At 41.8% G+C, this 16584-nt stretch overlaps 1 protein-coding gene across 1 annotated transcript; it reads right to left on the minus strand.

Annotated features, from left to right (window-relative positions):
• Nucleotides 1-730: 730 nt before the first annotated feature.
• Nucleotides 731-15471, minus strand: zgc:66427 (mRING-CH-C4HC2H_ZNRF domain-containing protein). Its single transcript, XM_012855806.3, has 5 exons — nucleotides 14665-15471; nucleotides 12587-12682; nucleotides 12365-12470; nucleotides 8398-8499; nucleotides 731-3042 (listed from the first exon to the last, which is right to left on the minus strand). The coding sequence occupies exons 1-4, from the start codon at nucleotides 15194-15196 to the stop codon at nucleotides 8442-8444; spliced, it is 792 nt and encodes a 263-aa protein (XP_012711260.1). The 5' UTR covers nucleotides 15197-15471; the 3' UTR covers nucleotides 731-3042; nucleotides 8398-8441.
• Between the last annotated feature and the right edge of the window lie 1113 nt (nucleotides 15472-16584).

Raw genomic sequence — 16584 nt, forward strand, 5'->3', positions numbered from 1 at the left:
GGCAAGTTTTTGAGAAGGCCAGGCTGCATGGAGCATCAATACGTGCCGCGTGACATATGTTGACCTGGAAAATAATTTAATATATCTCAAATTAGGCTAATACTTGGGTAAAAACTTACACAGTCCTGGTTTGAAGTAAAAAATACATGCATAATTGCACTGAATAAAAATTCAATGTCTAAAAAAAAAAAGTCTGATTCTAATGAGACTACATTTCTTCCATATAGGTCGAACTTGTTTTATATCAATTCTTTCAACACTTTTTAGGTGAGCTTTACTATTATTTTTAAACTATGTTAATAAAGGTGAATGTTAGTATCTATTTTTATTACTTCTGCTTACACTTTGCCACCACGCACCATTTTGTCTGTCGCTTAAAATCCCAACCAAATACATTGAAGTTTAAAGTAGTAAAATAACATGTTGAACTTTTGCACCACTCAAAGAGCCAGTATGGAAATGGCTTTAATTTTGCACATTTTGAAAAGGGAATCGCTGTCTCTAAATCCCAACATCCATATGTTCAGCCCTCGGGTTGGTAGCCCTTTTAATAAGTTTGTTTTAAAATTTTATTCCAGATGACGGGTTGATTTTTTTGTCACCATAATTATTTACAGCTCAATATTAGTTTAACTTCAACCTTTAAACGTACCATCATTTAATGTCATAAATCTGAGTCAAGGAGATTTGCATTGCATGTAGTGGTTGCAAACATAAAAGCAAAGCGGACGACTTCTCACACATATTTATTGTAAAAAATACATATAAAAACAATTTCTTGAGACATACAAAAGATCAGAGCTTAGAAACAGTATAATTGAACAGACAAGGACCAAGCCATTTTCTTGAACTGTATTACATATTTACAATTTAATAATAAATAAAGTTCAATTTGTTTTTATACCAGAGCCAAGGCAGATTGTCCGTCTCCCGAGGACGCAGATTACAGCCGCTTTGACCCCTTTTAAAACGTTCTCACGTAAATCACGTCTGTTTGAGAGTCGCGAGGCGCACACGGAGCCCCGTGTTTCAAAGCCAAATCTTTGAGGGAGGCCTTGGGGGGGGAAAAAAGCTGGTTTACACACAGAGCATTTAGTTAGCATTGGTAAAGAAATAAAATAGAAAATAACTGAGGTATTGCACCACACAGCTTAGAGAGGGTAACAAAGTAAATGAGAGTAATGTAGGAGGCGGGGGGGGTTAGGATTGTCTGTCGTCTTTGTTGACAATCCAGCCTCCATAAGCACAAACAAACAGCCCCACCCGTCCCAGCCAGAGTATACAACATCATAACTGACCTCTACAATGAATGTAACACCTAATGTCCAATGCACCTCGTCTTCAGCACGCGCTCACACATCGATCCTGATACACAGACACACTTTTGGCAACTTTTTTTTTTCTTCCTTTTTTTAAAATTCTCCAATGTATATATCAATATAAAAAGAGAAACATGCACAGCGCTGCCCACTAGTGGCGGGTCGTAGCACCTCAGACTGCAGAGAACAGTGGACCAGAAGAGGAAAAACATAAAAAAAACACAGAGACATCAGAAAGCTGTTCCGGCCCTCTGAACCGATCCGTCTGAGTTAAAAACTTACAAAACAGACAGAAAAAAATAAAATAATAATAATACAATTTGTTTGTTTCACTGGCCTGTGCACCACCTCGGTGCTGGGCTCCACTTCAGAGCCCCTCACACCCCAAGAAGGCAAATCAGCTCGCAGAAAAAAGGCAAAGGAAAGCCCCTTGACGCATTTGGCAAAAGTCATGAAAAGTATGACAAAATCTTAGCTGAAGTCCTGGAAATAAAAACGACAGAGTGGAAAAGGAAGGGGGGGCGCCTGCTGCTTATGTAATTATTAACCATCAGCTGTCCATAGCCTCCAGCGTTGCCAGGAGAGGCGGATGCCACATGGTGTAAACATGCCCCCGAAAATACATCATGGCCCGATCTGGCACTGGCAAGCCTGTCAATTCGGCCCTGGTCCAAAAAAAATAAAAAAAGAAGAAGAAGAGGAATCCAGGCAGCACCCCAGTGACCATTTTTTGACAACAGGAGGAGAAGGGGATGAAAACCCAAACCGCATTCGCAAAAAGTACCAAAGTCCAAACGGAAGGGCCTGCTCACCAACCACGCAGACCTCTGCGCGGTTCACAACAAACACACACTTTATTGTATATACAGATAAACACAGGACACATATCAGCCCCCCCGTTGTCATCAACCAGGCCCAAACACGCTCAATGTTATCGCAAATCGCAAGAAAATTAAAAATAAAACGGACAAAAAGTGCTCCAGTTGGTGCCAACATGGTGCTACTGAAACGCCTTTACTCTTCCTGAACAAACACCACGCAGCACAGTAACAAACAAATAGCCATTGATTGGGGAGAAAAACTACAAAAAAAAAAAAAAAAAAAAAAAAGGCCCCAAACTACCCCTGAAATGTTTAAAGGTAACAGAAAATAAAGAGTAGCAGCAGCCCCCTTTTCACCAGAAACAAGCTCTCAATCCATCCCCCCCAGAAGAGCATTTGTAACGTAACAGCTGAAGATTTGGTTAATTTCAGGAGTAAGATGAAGAAAAGGAACATTCATCCGATACACGACCTGGATAAATACTTTTTTTTTTTTTTTTGCTAAATACTTGATAAAAATGAACCGTCCTGCTCCGAAGGGAGACAGAAACGCACCGGAGAGGCGCCGGTCGCTGAGACTCAGTCGTCCCGCTGGTTTCCTTAAGTGATAATATTTAAATGACCGCAGTGATACAAGTCCACAGAGGAGACGGGGAGCGTCAGCACTTCCGGTCCAACCCCCCCCCCCACACACAGACATCTGGATTATTAACAGATTAGACAGAGCAGCTGGTTTAACGTCGGCATTTGGCAGGTCGAGTGTGAACGGATCGATCCAGGAGGAGCGCGCCGGATCCCGCTGAGCGAAGCCGCCAACTTTTACATCTGAGAAGGAAACATGAATTTTGCTCGTTCAGTTCATGACTTTTATTGTGATTTTTGTTGGGATTCGGTGTTGTCTCCTGTAAAGACAAAAAGAAAACAAACAAAATTTAACTTCAACAACTTTTCACATCAGGTGTCAGTCATTACATGATAAAAACACGAACAGAACGGATTTAAAGCCTGTTTTTTAAGGCACTAGTGGCCTTTGATGAAAGTAGGCTAACAGGAAACGATGTTGAGAGAAGAAGACGTGCAGCAAAGCTCCGGGACCGGCGCTGAGGACGGAGGCCTCTGAACATGGTTGGGTTAACCCCCGCTGCGCCCTAGATTTTAAACTTTTATTGTTTTTAAAGCATCTAATGACCTGGACCCCTTTTTGTGTCTGAATTATTGAGCTTTTTTGTTCCCGGCAGGTTGTTGAGATCTTCAAATCAGTTTTTGTAAAACATACCAAGGAGCAGCTCCAAACACTCAGAGCCAGAACCCTCTGGATCTACGCTTCACTCTTTTCTTAATACAATCCACAAAACTCAATTATTCAGACTGCTTTTTAATAGCAAGCAGCACCCCAAATATTACAATCCCGATTTTTCATTTTTTATTACCTGTTCTTTGTCGTTTTTAAATTGAAAAGCACTTTGGTCACCATGGTTTTATAAATAACTGATCGGTTGATAAAAAAAAAAAAAAGATCTAGTTTGATGGAAATCTTTAGATTTACCGAGCAACGTCTTGAACTTTCTCCCCTCATAGATAACATTTAAAAAATAAAAAAAGAAAGGATGCAAATGAAGTGAATTCTGCATAACGAAAACACATCAAAGGCCAACCACCTTGCAACGATTCATGCATTTCACTTGCACTTTCACAAAAAGTCGACAAAAGTCTTTTCAAACTTCAACGGCAAAAAAAGTTTCAGTTTTATGCTTTTATTGGGGATTTTAACAACATAAACAAGCAACATTTTCAACCGTTAGTAACATTACTGATTAGCTACACATCAGCTGAATTAAAAACAGTGACAACACAAAGAAAAGGTGTTTTTCATCTGTTTTTGCTTCTTTTTTTTTTTTTTTTTTAATCACATTTCTAGACTCCCAACATTGTTTAATATCAGACAAAGATAACCTGAGCAACTACAAAGAAGAAGACACCATTTTCAAATGATGCTTTCATTTGAAAAACAAAAGAATTGATTCAAGCCCAGACTTTGACTAGGCCACTACAAAACCCTTAACGTTGTTATTTCAGCTGATGTGTGAATTTCTTTATTTGTGAAAGTGGTGCCAAAGCATAACTTTACAAGATGCTCAACAATCCTCATTTTAATGCAGGAGGAAGTCGGACATTTTTTGTTAGCGATCTTATAAAAATACTACTTTAATCATAATTTTAAAAGTTTATTTTTAAAATATTATGACTTTAGTCTTATAATTTCCCCTGCCCAATATGAAAAAAATAAAAAAAATCCCGCCCGCCAAAAAGAGGTTATTTTGAGGATCGAACGCCGAAAAGTTTAGGAACCCCTGGCCTAGATGTTCCCTTCAGGAGTTTTGGTTACAGATCTGGATTCAACAAAGCTGCAGGGAAGGTTCCCCGTGGTTCCACATTTTCTCTACCAATGGATAACGGCTATAATTGTGGTTCGCTGCTCCCTTAAAGTCTTAAGAAATAAGCTGCAACCCTTTCATATTCCAGAGATAGAAGTGAACCTGCTCTCTGTTCAACAGCTACTTCAGATCAGGGCACAATGTGTTGCTTTCTGAGATCCTTTAGCCTACTTCATGTTGTCAGAAAAGTCCCTTTCAGTCAATTCCTTTATTATAAAATCCTCGGTGTGGCAGCTAAACTAAACCAGGAAAACGGGGTTAACCCCAGTTAATTATTTAACTGTTGGGGCGAGTTGATTTTCCACCTTAGCTGAGGCTGCTTTGGCTCTTTTTTCTCTCATTTAATAAAGAAATCCACGTTTGAAACACGGTTTCTGTGTTGCTCGGGTTACTTTTGTCTGATTTTAAAAGTTGTTAGATGATCAGAAACATTTAAATGTGGCCAAAAAGCAAAGACAGAGAGTTTTCACACCCTAACAGATATCTTCTGACGGCCCGATCACTGCAGGTTGATCCAGTAGCAGCAGTAGGACCAACGTTTCCCTCCGTCTCTGTTACGCGCAGCGTGGACGACGAGCCGAGTCCGACCAAAAGCAATCTAAGGGGGATTTTCACCAAACTGGTCCTGGAGCGACTGCTATGCACCAAATCTGAGGCCGCCGGTTCTGTCTCAGCAGCAACTCTTAACCGGGTCGACGTAAAGAGTTGCTTTAACCAGAAGGCTGAAGGTCTGGTTACAGCAAACGAAGTGAATTCTGCATAACGAAGCCACATCAAAGCCGTGCAATGATTCATGATTTCACTTGCACTCTCACAATAAAAAGGCGACAAAAGTCTTTTTCAAACCTGTACAGCAAAAAAAAAAAAAAAAAAAAAAACGTTTCGGTTTTGCGCTTTTATTGTGGATTATTGTCTGGTTATAGAAACCAGCAACTGGTTAAAATGTTGAGAGGCAGCGTTTAAAACACCGTGATGGGGGTTTTCAGACTTCTCTTCATTACACTGAGGTAAGAACCGTCTCCCTGTAATACGATCCTCCACGGAAACTCAAAGTATAACAAACGAGGATCAAACGTTTACTGGAAGAGATTAATTTTTCCGCTAAGTGATGCAATGACAGCCCCGGGGGTGACTCTCTGGCTGCGGAAAACCCAACCTGTTGGGGAAGGTCTCTGGTTGAGGACTGAAGTCACTTCTGGTGGAAAAGCCGCCCTGTACCCGTCCGTTAATGAGGCATAAATCACTCCGCTCCTGACAGCAGCCCAGCCCGCCGACGCGGTGCGTGGCAGAAGGGTGACGGTTCTGGTTTGTTGAGCTTTTGGAAGGTTTATACCGGCAACTACGAAGGACGGCGTGATGCAACGCGCCCGCAGGCTACACGACGAGGCCGTTCTGCCATGCACCGCAGATTATTTCAACACCTGCTTTTAGAAAGGTTGATTTTAACGCACGTCTTGTTTTTTTTACGTCAGAAGAACACGTGGAAACAAAAAGGGAGCAATCCTCCCTCTTTTCTTGCTCTTTGCGTTGCACAAAGATGTAGGCATGAAAATCTGAGTGATCAGATTGACCCATCAGTGACAACAAGCCATTTATACTGGCTGTGTAACTACAGGCAGACCTGGCAACGCTACGGACGGGACGAGTCGTGTTTTTAAACGTAAATTAAACCATTTTAGGTTAAGTGGACTGTTTAGCTTCTCTTTATCCCCCTATATAAAACCGGTGGAAACTTTTCTAAGTGTTTAAGTGTCATTTCTAATCCCTGATGCTGAAGCCGCCTTCAAACTGATAAGCATTCCTGGTAAAGATGTGTAAAAAGTGTTAAAATCAAGTCAGTTTGATCTCTTACTGAAATATTAAGAGATATACGACCTCTAATGTATTTGTAATTCTAAATCTGACGTTCTGTTAGCTGTGACATCATCCAGTTTTATAAATAAAACTGAACTGAATTTATTCAGACGAGCAAAGGTAAAAATAAACAGCATCTTATATTCAGAGGGAAAGAAGTTTTTAATAATTGTATTTAACAGCTTCCATTAATTCATGTACCCGGTCGTTATTAAAAATGCCCACTTAAGTTCCCACACCATAGACATTTTATGACGCCCCATGAACTGGCGCTGCCTACTGGAGCTGACGCGTAAGCGTGACTGCCATCTTGGATGGGTCTCTCAATGCATTTATTTGTACAGAGGAAGCGGTTTGCCCAACTAAAATAAATCATAACTCTTTGAATTTTTACCCAATTTTCACACAGTTTGAACCTTGGTTTAAGTGATTGGCATCAGGACCTCTTTTGGCTTCAGAGGATCCAGGACTCCGCATAATCCAAAAAGATAAGGAGAAGAATGATCAAAGACAATAAAGCGCTGTCCAAAAGGGGCGCCAATAACTGTGGCTCAGATGATTGTACAGCGTCTCTCTCGTCTTAACAAAGGTCATCAAATGTATTTTCTAAATGACGAAGCTCACAGCAGGAGTCGTTTAAGGCAACCATTCCTCTAGAAAACAGCTCTATACATTCTCCTTTTATGAAACAGACAAAACGACCTTAGTATTTACGTAATTTTCACAACTCCTCGCCCCTTTCTGCCTCCAAAATGTTGTGCTCCAAGCGCAGTTCAGCCCCGACTCGCAGACACGTGTGTGCACACGGGTGAACACACACACACACACACACACACACACACTCCTGTCAGCAGGCACAGAGCGGGCCAGAAGAGATGTCGCAACAACCTACAAAACAAGCCAAAACATCTGCGCTTCATAAACGCCCCCAATGCTCGCTGTCCTGAGGGCAGCAGCCATAACGCTCACTACTCCGTACCCAACCATGGAGAGCAGGCTTCAGGCCACGCCCCTTACAGGTAGCAGGTAGGCAGTGAGCACACCCCACAGCCCCACCAAGACAAAACGGTTTTATGCATATGATAAAAAACGTATCGTTGTCGCTAGGGCTGAACGATTTTGGAAAATAATCTAATTGCGATTTTTTTTCTTAATATTGCGATTTAATGCGATTGTTTTCCCCAGTTTAATTTATCATGTCTTTTTAAACATATACAAACAACAAATCAATTTGTTTCCTCGCCGTGCGGATTAGTTGCTAAAAGACCCGTAGCATCTAAACTCAGAGCGGAAATGATTGCGTTCTGCCTACAATATATTTCAACCAAAATTGCAATTTTGACTTTTCTCTACGTTAACCACAAGCAACAAAAATGCCGTCTAAATAAAGACGTTTGTAAACAAGGACTATTTAAAACAAGAACTTTTAATGTTTCTATTAATCAGAATATTATTCAAGAGAACAGCTTTTAGTTGATTTGGACATCAATCCTTGTTGAACAAAGTGTAACCAGTCTATGCATTAAACTGATTGACCTGTACTTAATGCTATGTACTTATATAAACTCTAAAACAAGTAATAAAATTAGATTATCTCACTGCTGCAACTGTCTTCCCTTCCATGTGGAGGCAAACCCACTTTAAACATTTTACCAACACCTAATGGACGTGTCTAATTCCCTAATTGTTACACAGCCAAAAATTGCAGACTCTGCGATTTGGAAATTGCGTTTTTTTAAATCGCAATTATATTGAAAATGCGATTAATTGTTCAGCCCTAGTTGTCGCTCCCCTTCCTCCTTTTTTTAAAAACGTACCAGATTTTCCAATGTGAAACTATTACTTTAACTTTCAATGATCTTTACCCGTCCTTACCTGGGATGCCAAAACAAATGGAGGACAAAGACACATTCCAAGCATAAACACACGAAGAGCAGCTTCATCCTCTCTGCTTCGGACACATCATACCTGAGTCGAGCTGGTCGCTGGGCTTCAGACACCTGACCCGCGAGTCAATCGAAGGGGTGTTCGGGGCAGCAGGGCTTCACCTTGGACCAGGAATCGATGCAGCTGCAGGCAGACGGAGCAGGGAAAGGGTTCAGGGGCGGCGACCACAGTCACAACACGCTGCAGTCGATTCGCGCTAATGTGGCAAACTGAACCGTTAATCTACTTCCTGAATCTGAGAAAACAGTTTGTGTAATCACTTCTGTGAGGTCTGTGAACGGCTTCTCCAGTTAGACGGGCTGCTGCTTATCTGTATGGGTCCTAAAATAGCTTTTATAAAAGTTCAAACCATCGACTCCTGCTTCGTCAATTAAGAAAAAAAAAAAAAAAAAATAGGAGATACTGCTTCGTAGCATTGCAGTCTCATAACTTTATTTTAAAGGACTATTTAAAATGCACAATCTGCTCGTTTTTATACTCCAAGCTCCATAAACATATTGCTGTGGACGCCAGTAACATCCATTCCCCCTGCGGTCGATGCTCAGAGTTGCCACTGATTATAGCAGCCACGATACTACAGAGGATTAAGGAAAACTGCGGATTTATCACCATATTTATCAATAAACATCGCCTTTTCAGGATTATCTGATCATCATGCGGCGCTACTATGAGCCTGTGCCAAACATTCACCAGCTGGACCTTCAGAATTAAGAGCTAAATCGAATTTTAAATAGTTTTTTTCCACCTTTATATATATATATTTTTTATTGTTTAAAAAAATAAATGCTCTATTGGGGAAATGAAAATGCCTTCAAAGCAGTTCAGCCACCCAACCTTTGAAACTGAAAGTAAACCTCTTTGACCAGACGATGTCAGTCATGCGTCTGGTGACGTACAAATTTCCCTGGAAAATTCTGCTAAATTTTAATCATCTCGGCTTTTCCATGTGAGGGAATTACGTGGATTTCCGCATCAGCCTGAGCCTGTATCTGCTTGCCTCAAAGGGCTCGGCTGTGAAGCAACTTCTGACGGTAAAAGCGGAGCTGACGGCAACTTCTCCGGAAAGCCGGCACCGCTCAGGAAACCCAAGAGTGGAGCATTAAAGCACGCTTTGAAGCTTCGCTCTAAATTTACTGGAACCATTCAAACACACCAGTGGTCCTTTAGCTTTATAATTATCTGTCTGCCAAGAAATTTCTGAAACCTACAAGCCTCCAAGGTCCAGAAGATCTGTGAGCGTGCGTAGCTCAAATGCACAGTTGTACAAACATTTGATGTCCAGTTTTTTTTGTTTTAAATGCTGGATTCCAGAAAACCATGTTTGATTTTCTCATGATGCAGCAGAATCAGCTCTTGGACATTTCCTCTTTAGTGACTCCTTCTGACAAAGCCTTAAGATCACCTGAGAACAACTGGTCACAAGAGACAAACCTGAGATACACTTTCAAACGTGTGGTGAACATAACCTCTCCTTCCTTATTTTATAAAAACTTAGCTTCCTTTCCATCACCTTTCCAAAACTGAAAAAAGAGAAATTCATATTTTCCCCACTCTCAAGAAAAATAACCATTAATGGCCCACTTTTCAAGAACAACCATCTTTCAAAAACTTTTAACCAAAGTGCAATCTTTGTCATTTTAAAAAGCACATTAAAAGGTGGTTGCAGCTCGTTTCATTGTTAGAAAATCAGATATCGAGTACAATACCTCTGATCAGTGAAGCTTTTAGTAACTTGAGGGGAGAGGATTCTGGCTTTTGTGTGATAGTTAAAGGAGCAATAAGAAAGATGTTTACTGTAAAATCAACCTAAATTATTCTCATCTGTCACCTGGGATGGAAGTAATATTCCCTATAAACAATCTGTCCTGTCCACCAAGAACGTCTTAGTCACGTTTTTCTCTTTTAAACCTGGAGGTACAATCCTGATCTACTTTGGTTCAGCGTGTCGCACGTCTTTACTTCCTGGTTCCTGAACCAATCAAATGAGAGTTTCCAGGGTTTCCAAAACAAAGTGCAGCATTTGGTATTTTATGTTATGTTTTATGTTATGTTTGTATGCCTGCAAACATGTTACCCAGTAAGAGAAGCGGACCAGAAATAAAACAGAATACAACATCATAGACCTCTGCTGTGGAAGTTAAAATTCACAGCAATGACTCACCGTTGAGTAAATAGGTGGTCTCCGTGAGAAGCATTGTGTACGTGCTGTTACGATCTTAACCACTAAGTGTCAATATTACTTATAGCTCCTTTAACGGGAACCTATTAGGCTTCCTGTTAAACAAGATAAGATAGGTCTATGGGCTACATAAAACATGTTCATGACATTTTAGCACAAAATCATTCTCAGATAATGAGATTTCGCCTCCCTACTATCACCTACTTTAAGCTCCTTTCAGAAATAGACGTTTTAGGGCTCTGTCACTTTTATGCAAATAAGCTGTAGCTGGCCACGCCCCCAAATCAATGTTTACACTTGCACTTTATAGACGTGACAATGGCTGCAAACAGACACAAAGGTACAACAGTGGATTTTGGACCCTGAGCCAGACCCAGAAGCAGAAGCCTCCTGCACAACCATCAAGGAAACAGCAAACTGAATAGCAAGTTTCTAGATGGACACAGGGCCATCAGTAGCCTCTTGTTAGCCTCATCTTGTCAGGGTTTTCCCCCCAAAAGCTGTCTAAGCCTGGCAGTAGATGCAGTAACGGATCGGGGTGTGGGATCGGTGCAACACTAAGCAGCTCGAAGAGGAAGCTCGGACCCACAGTACCCGATCATTGGGCTGCCGCTAAGCTAATAGCTTTACTCGCTGCCTTATGCTGTGTTGTACTGTTAGCTTTGCACGTAGCACCAATCAGCATTTTGTTTTTCCTTGTCTGTCTGGTATCATTGCTGGTGTATAAAAAAAAGCATTTAAAAATAAACAAACAACGCTTAGCCTAGCGGGGTGAAAGTAAAACCTGCCGTCCTACCAGGCCTATGATAGAGCGGGGGAAACCCTGCTTGTGCTAAATGATAAATCACGCTCATTAAACAGTCATTGTACAGCGGTAAAACCAGCTGACGAAGTGGGCGGAGCTTCCCTCGGGTTGCTGGGTGAGGGGCAGCGGCTGCTGACTGGGACTCACTACCTGGGAGGTTTTTGACATGGCTCATTTTCCAGACTTTTACTTATTGCCAGAAATGGCTGGATGTATTTTTTTTAGTGCTCGATCTAGAAGAAGTATTTGTGACCCAAATAAAAATACAAACAAACGTGCAAAGAGTGAATTTTGGCAAATACTTGCCCTATAATAAAATTAGGTAAATATATTCATTAATAAAGTCTCCTAGATCCTTTTCCCGAGATTTGAAAAACTTCTAAAACACTAAAACAACTCCAGTAGTTTTAAATGTAACCTCGCACATGCTTCCCACCAGTGTTGTAGTCAAGTCACTATGCCTCGAGTCCGAGTCCAGGCTTGAATCTCCAGTGTTCAAGTCCGAGTCAAGTCCAAGTCATTAAAAAAAAATCTGAGTCGAGTCACTATTGATCCAAGTCGAGTCCTTATTGATCAAGTCGAGTCCAAGTTCCACACTAAAGTAAGCATAGCCTACATGTTTTTAAACTTAAAAAAAAAAATCCACATAGCTGTGGTGTCGCAGCTCATAGGCGCATCCTAATGGCGCTCTCTATGTGATGTATGACATGAAGCAGTAATATTCCATTGCACTAATAATTTAGATATTAAAATCATACACCAAATAATATTCTAATGACATATTAAAATTATAGCCTAGTGATATATAAAAAAAAAATGTTGAGTCTTTTTCTCAATTTCCGAGTCAGAATGATCTGAATGTAGGAGTCCGAGTCCAAGTTCGAGTCATCAGTGCTCAAGTCAAGTCACGAGTCTCTAAATTTAGCTAATGACTCGGACTCGAGTTCGAGTCTCGGACTCGAGTACTACAACACTGCTTCCCACTGATAATAAACTTTACGCACCTTTTGTGGTAGACACAGAGGCAAGCCAGCCTGGCGATGGTCTCCCCCTGCACCAGATCCTCCAAACAGATGGAGCACTCTCCGCTGTCTTTACTGAGCACATCCGCTGGAAATAAACACACACACAACGTTTATTTCCAAAGAATCATCAGCTTCTTAAAAAAAAAAGGAAAGAAACAACACACACAGAGCCGTTGGGGCATTATGTTACAGGACGCTTACTGTTGTAAGGTAGCGGAGGAGACGTCAGGCAGCTCAGCAGGTGATCCTCGATCCGACCGCTGGGGAAAGGCTTTGTGCAGAAAGGACAGCGAATACCTGCGGAGGCCACAGCTGATGTTAGCACACCTCGTCACCCACAGCGAGGGGATAAATGATATGAGACGGAGCATGTGGTCACGCAGCCCACAGAGCGCTAACCGATGAGCAAACACAGCCCAGACCTGACTGCATGCATCAGGATAAAAACAGTGACTCACGCCTGAGGGATAGCCGCCGCCGCCGAACCACTCATGGATGTGACAGCCAGGCAGAAACGGCGCCTTGCTGCCCTACATCTCCCCCCCCCCCCCCCCCCCCCCCCTCCATCCATCCATCCATGAGCCAGCATGTCAAGTTGTGACCCATTTCCCTACACTAGCTGAAGGGCTGGCCTGGGAAACCCACCACGCTGCAGCGCTGAGGAGCAAAATGTCATGTTTTCAGTCACAACTCCGCCGTCTGCTTGTTTCTATCCACCGCTGCCCTGAGTGATCGTCACCTACGCTTCTGCAAACGTCCCTTTTTAAAAGGAGAAACAAGCTCGGTTGCATCATTTTTGTTTATTTTTTTTTTTTTGCAAGATAACCGCTATCTTACGGACCGGGGATGTGAAAGGGCTTGTGTGTGTGTCACCACCTACAGTTCTACGCCATGGCTCTGCTTCAGACAATGGGGTCTCTGATGATTTTTAGTCAGCGTGCGAGCACGGGAAAAGAGATTATCTGTCCAGGAATGTAAATGCCTCCGATAACCCGTTTTAATTTCAGACCAGGTTGGGATATTTTAACTGAACTAAATCCCCAGGGCTCAAAAATCAAAGTGATCCATCTTGGGAAAAACATCAAATATCCAGACGGTTTACTAGTTTATACCCTCCCACTCTTATTGACCACGTATTTTTTCGTTTCCTCTTGAGTAACGCCTCTTATTCAGTAATCAAGTCAGCAAATGGTGTGGTTAAAAATGTTCAACATGTCAGGGCTTCAGATAAATTAACCTAAATTAGCCTCTATGGCTAAATATAGCACATTTACCGTACGTGTGAGGCTGAAGTGCTACGGACAGCAATCCCTTTCTTGATTTAAAAGTTGCACTTAGCCAATGAAACGACAGCACAGTGTTGCAAATTCAAAATATCAACCCACAGCGAGGCTATTTTTATGACCAAAAACGCAATTTAGGGAAACGGCGGCTGCTAGGAAAGCATAAACATTCACTACTGGCGTTTCATCACACTGCGGCGTCCAACAAGTTTGGCTTTTGCTCAAAGACGCACCAATCAACCAATTAACCAGAACTTGGAATGGGCGAAATTTTCCCTGATCTTGGCTTTAATTGGATTTCAAACTAAATCTGTAGTCATAAAATGCATCAAAAACAACAAACGCTATGCTTTGGAGACGCACCAATCGTTTAGCTGGCTAAGAGCTTGGTGGGCTCAGCTCGCTGAATATGGAAAATTTAATATAACTTTGTTCATGAAAGGGCATCAAAACTAAGAGTTCCCACAATTGTTGGTCCATAAATGCACCAAAAACCAGCATGTACTTTGAGGCGCTTTTATTAATGCAAACAGCACTAATCAGCAAGTCTGAATCTTCTTTTCTGCTCGTTAAATGCATCAAAACTGATAATTTTGAGTGTGTTTAGTTGGAAACGAAAATCCAACAAAGGGTTTTTGGAATGGTGCTTAACTGAATAAATTAATTAATAGCTTGCGTTTTCAGTTCCTCCATTTTCTATTGGATATTTCAAAAACCCACCAGTCTCCTTTAGGAAGATTTAATTGGTCTAAAATCGGCTGTGACAGCTCAGTCTGCATCGGCCCGAGAAAAGTCAGATCGGTGCATCTAAACAACTTTGTGTTAAATACAAACATATTTATAGAATCCGTTGAAAATGGCGTGTTTTCAGTCGATAAAAGCCTATAAAGTTGGTAATTAGGAGAATTTAACGACATAACTATTTGTCTATTAGGTCTACTTGAGTGGTAACCCTTTTGAGCATGTTTTACGTGAATTCTGGCCGTGTTCACTTACTGCCGTGCCGGTTGTTCACACGGTAGAGGCCGATCCAGGCTTCTGACACCGGCCGCTGGTGTGTGCCGCGGACCCGGGCGGACCTTGCGCCAACGCTGCGGGCGGAAGAGTGCCGATTCCCGGGGAGCCGCTCGGAAAAAGTGCGGTGCGGCGTGCGGCCTGTTCCCTCCCCGGCTTGGCGCTCCGCCTCGGCGGGGGCCTGCGGGCTCACGCCGCCGTCCTCCTCGGGTTTCCCCTCGCTGTTGTTGTCGTCGTCGCCGGGGGACGCCTGGCTAATGCCGGAGGGGGCGCTGCGGTGGTCGGTGGGGCTGCCGTCGGCACTCGCCCCTCCATGCTGCCCCAAGTCCGAGTCGCTGCCCTCCTCGGAGCGGCTCCGGTTGGGCTCCGTTTCCTCGAAGCTCACCGAGAAATCGACGACGAGGCTGGTGGGCCTGGCGCACCGGGTTCTCCGGTAGGAATCCCGCTTTGTGCCGTCCTTCCCGAACGGAGAGGGAACCGGGTCCTCCTGGAGGCGACTCGCTCTCGTCCCCATCTCTAGCAGCGGGGCTGGCTAAACGCTGGCTAACTCAGCAAACAAGGGGGACGCGTTCACCTCAAAACGACCCTTAAACCCCCGTTTAAATGTCCCTTCGGCAGCTTTGAATAAAAACAGCCGCTTAGTAACGACGCCTGACGACGGGGAACGGCCTGCGGATCGGTGGTAGACGCTGCTCGGCCAGCCTCAGTTCGTCCTTTCCGTCCACATTTTCCTTTTATTTTTGACGTGACCGTTGAGGCTGCTGCAGCGGAAATGAGAGCGTTTCACTTCCGCGTTGAGCCGCACGCACACAAAACAGCCACGGTGACGTCAGAACTGTGAAAATTAATTAAAACAACTTTCAGTTTCACCTAATTAAAATAATAATAATAAAAAAATTTAAAAGATGAGAAACTTTGATGTAAAAGATAAATAGTTGACGCAAATAGCCCGTTAGACAAGCAAATAAAAAGAAAAAATAAATGTATATAGTGGACCGTAATCAGTAAAAGAACAAAAATAATAATTAAACAAAATTAACATAAAGTTATCCAGTATAATTTTTTTCTTTTTTGCCATCTCGTCGTTTTGAAATTAAAATGAATTTTAAGATATAAAGTTAAAATAGCAGCCATAATATAATTAATGAAAAGCTGAACACATGACATAAACAAGTAGAACAGATATGAGTTTAAAATACAAATAAATAAAAAGATAAAGCGCACAAAATGCTTTTTTTTTTTGGTTGTCATCTTAAATTGCACTTTTATCCTCTTTCATTACAAATCACAAGTTCAGAACCTAAATTAATTATAGTAGTGTAATGACTTCATTAGGGTTAAGAAATGCCAAATTGAGCAAACACACCATAATGAATAAACAAATAAATGCATAGAGCTGATTAAATTGAGATAAAAAGAATGAAATTAAAGGACATCACATTTTTTTTTATTTTATTCCAAATTAAATGTTAAGAACAATAGGAAACATCAAAAAGGCAACAGCATTGTTTAATTTGATGTGTCAAAACTCAAAAAACAAAACATTAAATAAATAAGCAACATAGCTACAACAATGTGTTCAGAGTGACATGCAAATGTTGTTTACCACCAAACAAAAAGCGTTTTACATGTGACCCAAAAAGTGATATTTTAGTTTTCTCTGGTCAGACAGGTTGAATCAGAGCACATTTTTCCTACATCACTTGTGGGAAACCTCAGATGGCACCTTTAATAGATTTTGTAAAACAATAGCTTTCTTCTTGCCTCTCTTCCAGAATCATGGAGTGTGCAACTTATATGTGTCCTCTGAAAAAAATAAATCTGGCATCTGTTGGTAATATTTTAGCATCTTTAGTTACTTTAACACCGCTGTTTAATGTCTTAAAGCGAACATATTATTGT

The sequence above is a fragment of the Fundulus heteroclitus genome, chromosome 6, assembly GCF_011125445.2.
Source record: "Fundulus heteroclitus isolate FHET01 chromosome 6, MU-UCD_Fhet_4.1, whole genome shotgun sequence".
Lineage (NCBI taxonomy): Eukaryota > Metazoa > Chordata > Actinopteri > Cyprinodontiformes > Fundulidae > Fundulus > Fundulus heteroclitus.

Bases quoted from the DNA above. Each gene is read 5' to 3' on its own strand.
- zgc:66427 (XM_012855806.3), bottom strand. From the start codon at position 15,196: ATGGGGACGAGAGCGAGTCGCCTCCAGGAGGACCCGGTTCCCTCTCCG. The intron at 12,683-14,664 runs GTAAGTGAACAC...TGGCCTCCGCAG, and splicing joins TGTGAACAACCGGCACGGCA to GTATTCGCTGTCCTTTCTGC. The intron at 12,471-12,586 runs GTAAGCGTCCTG...GTTTATTTCCAG, and splicing joins TCCTCCGCTACCTTACAACA to CGGATGTGCTCAGTAAAGAC.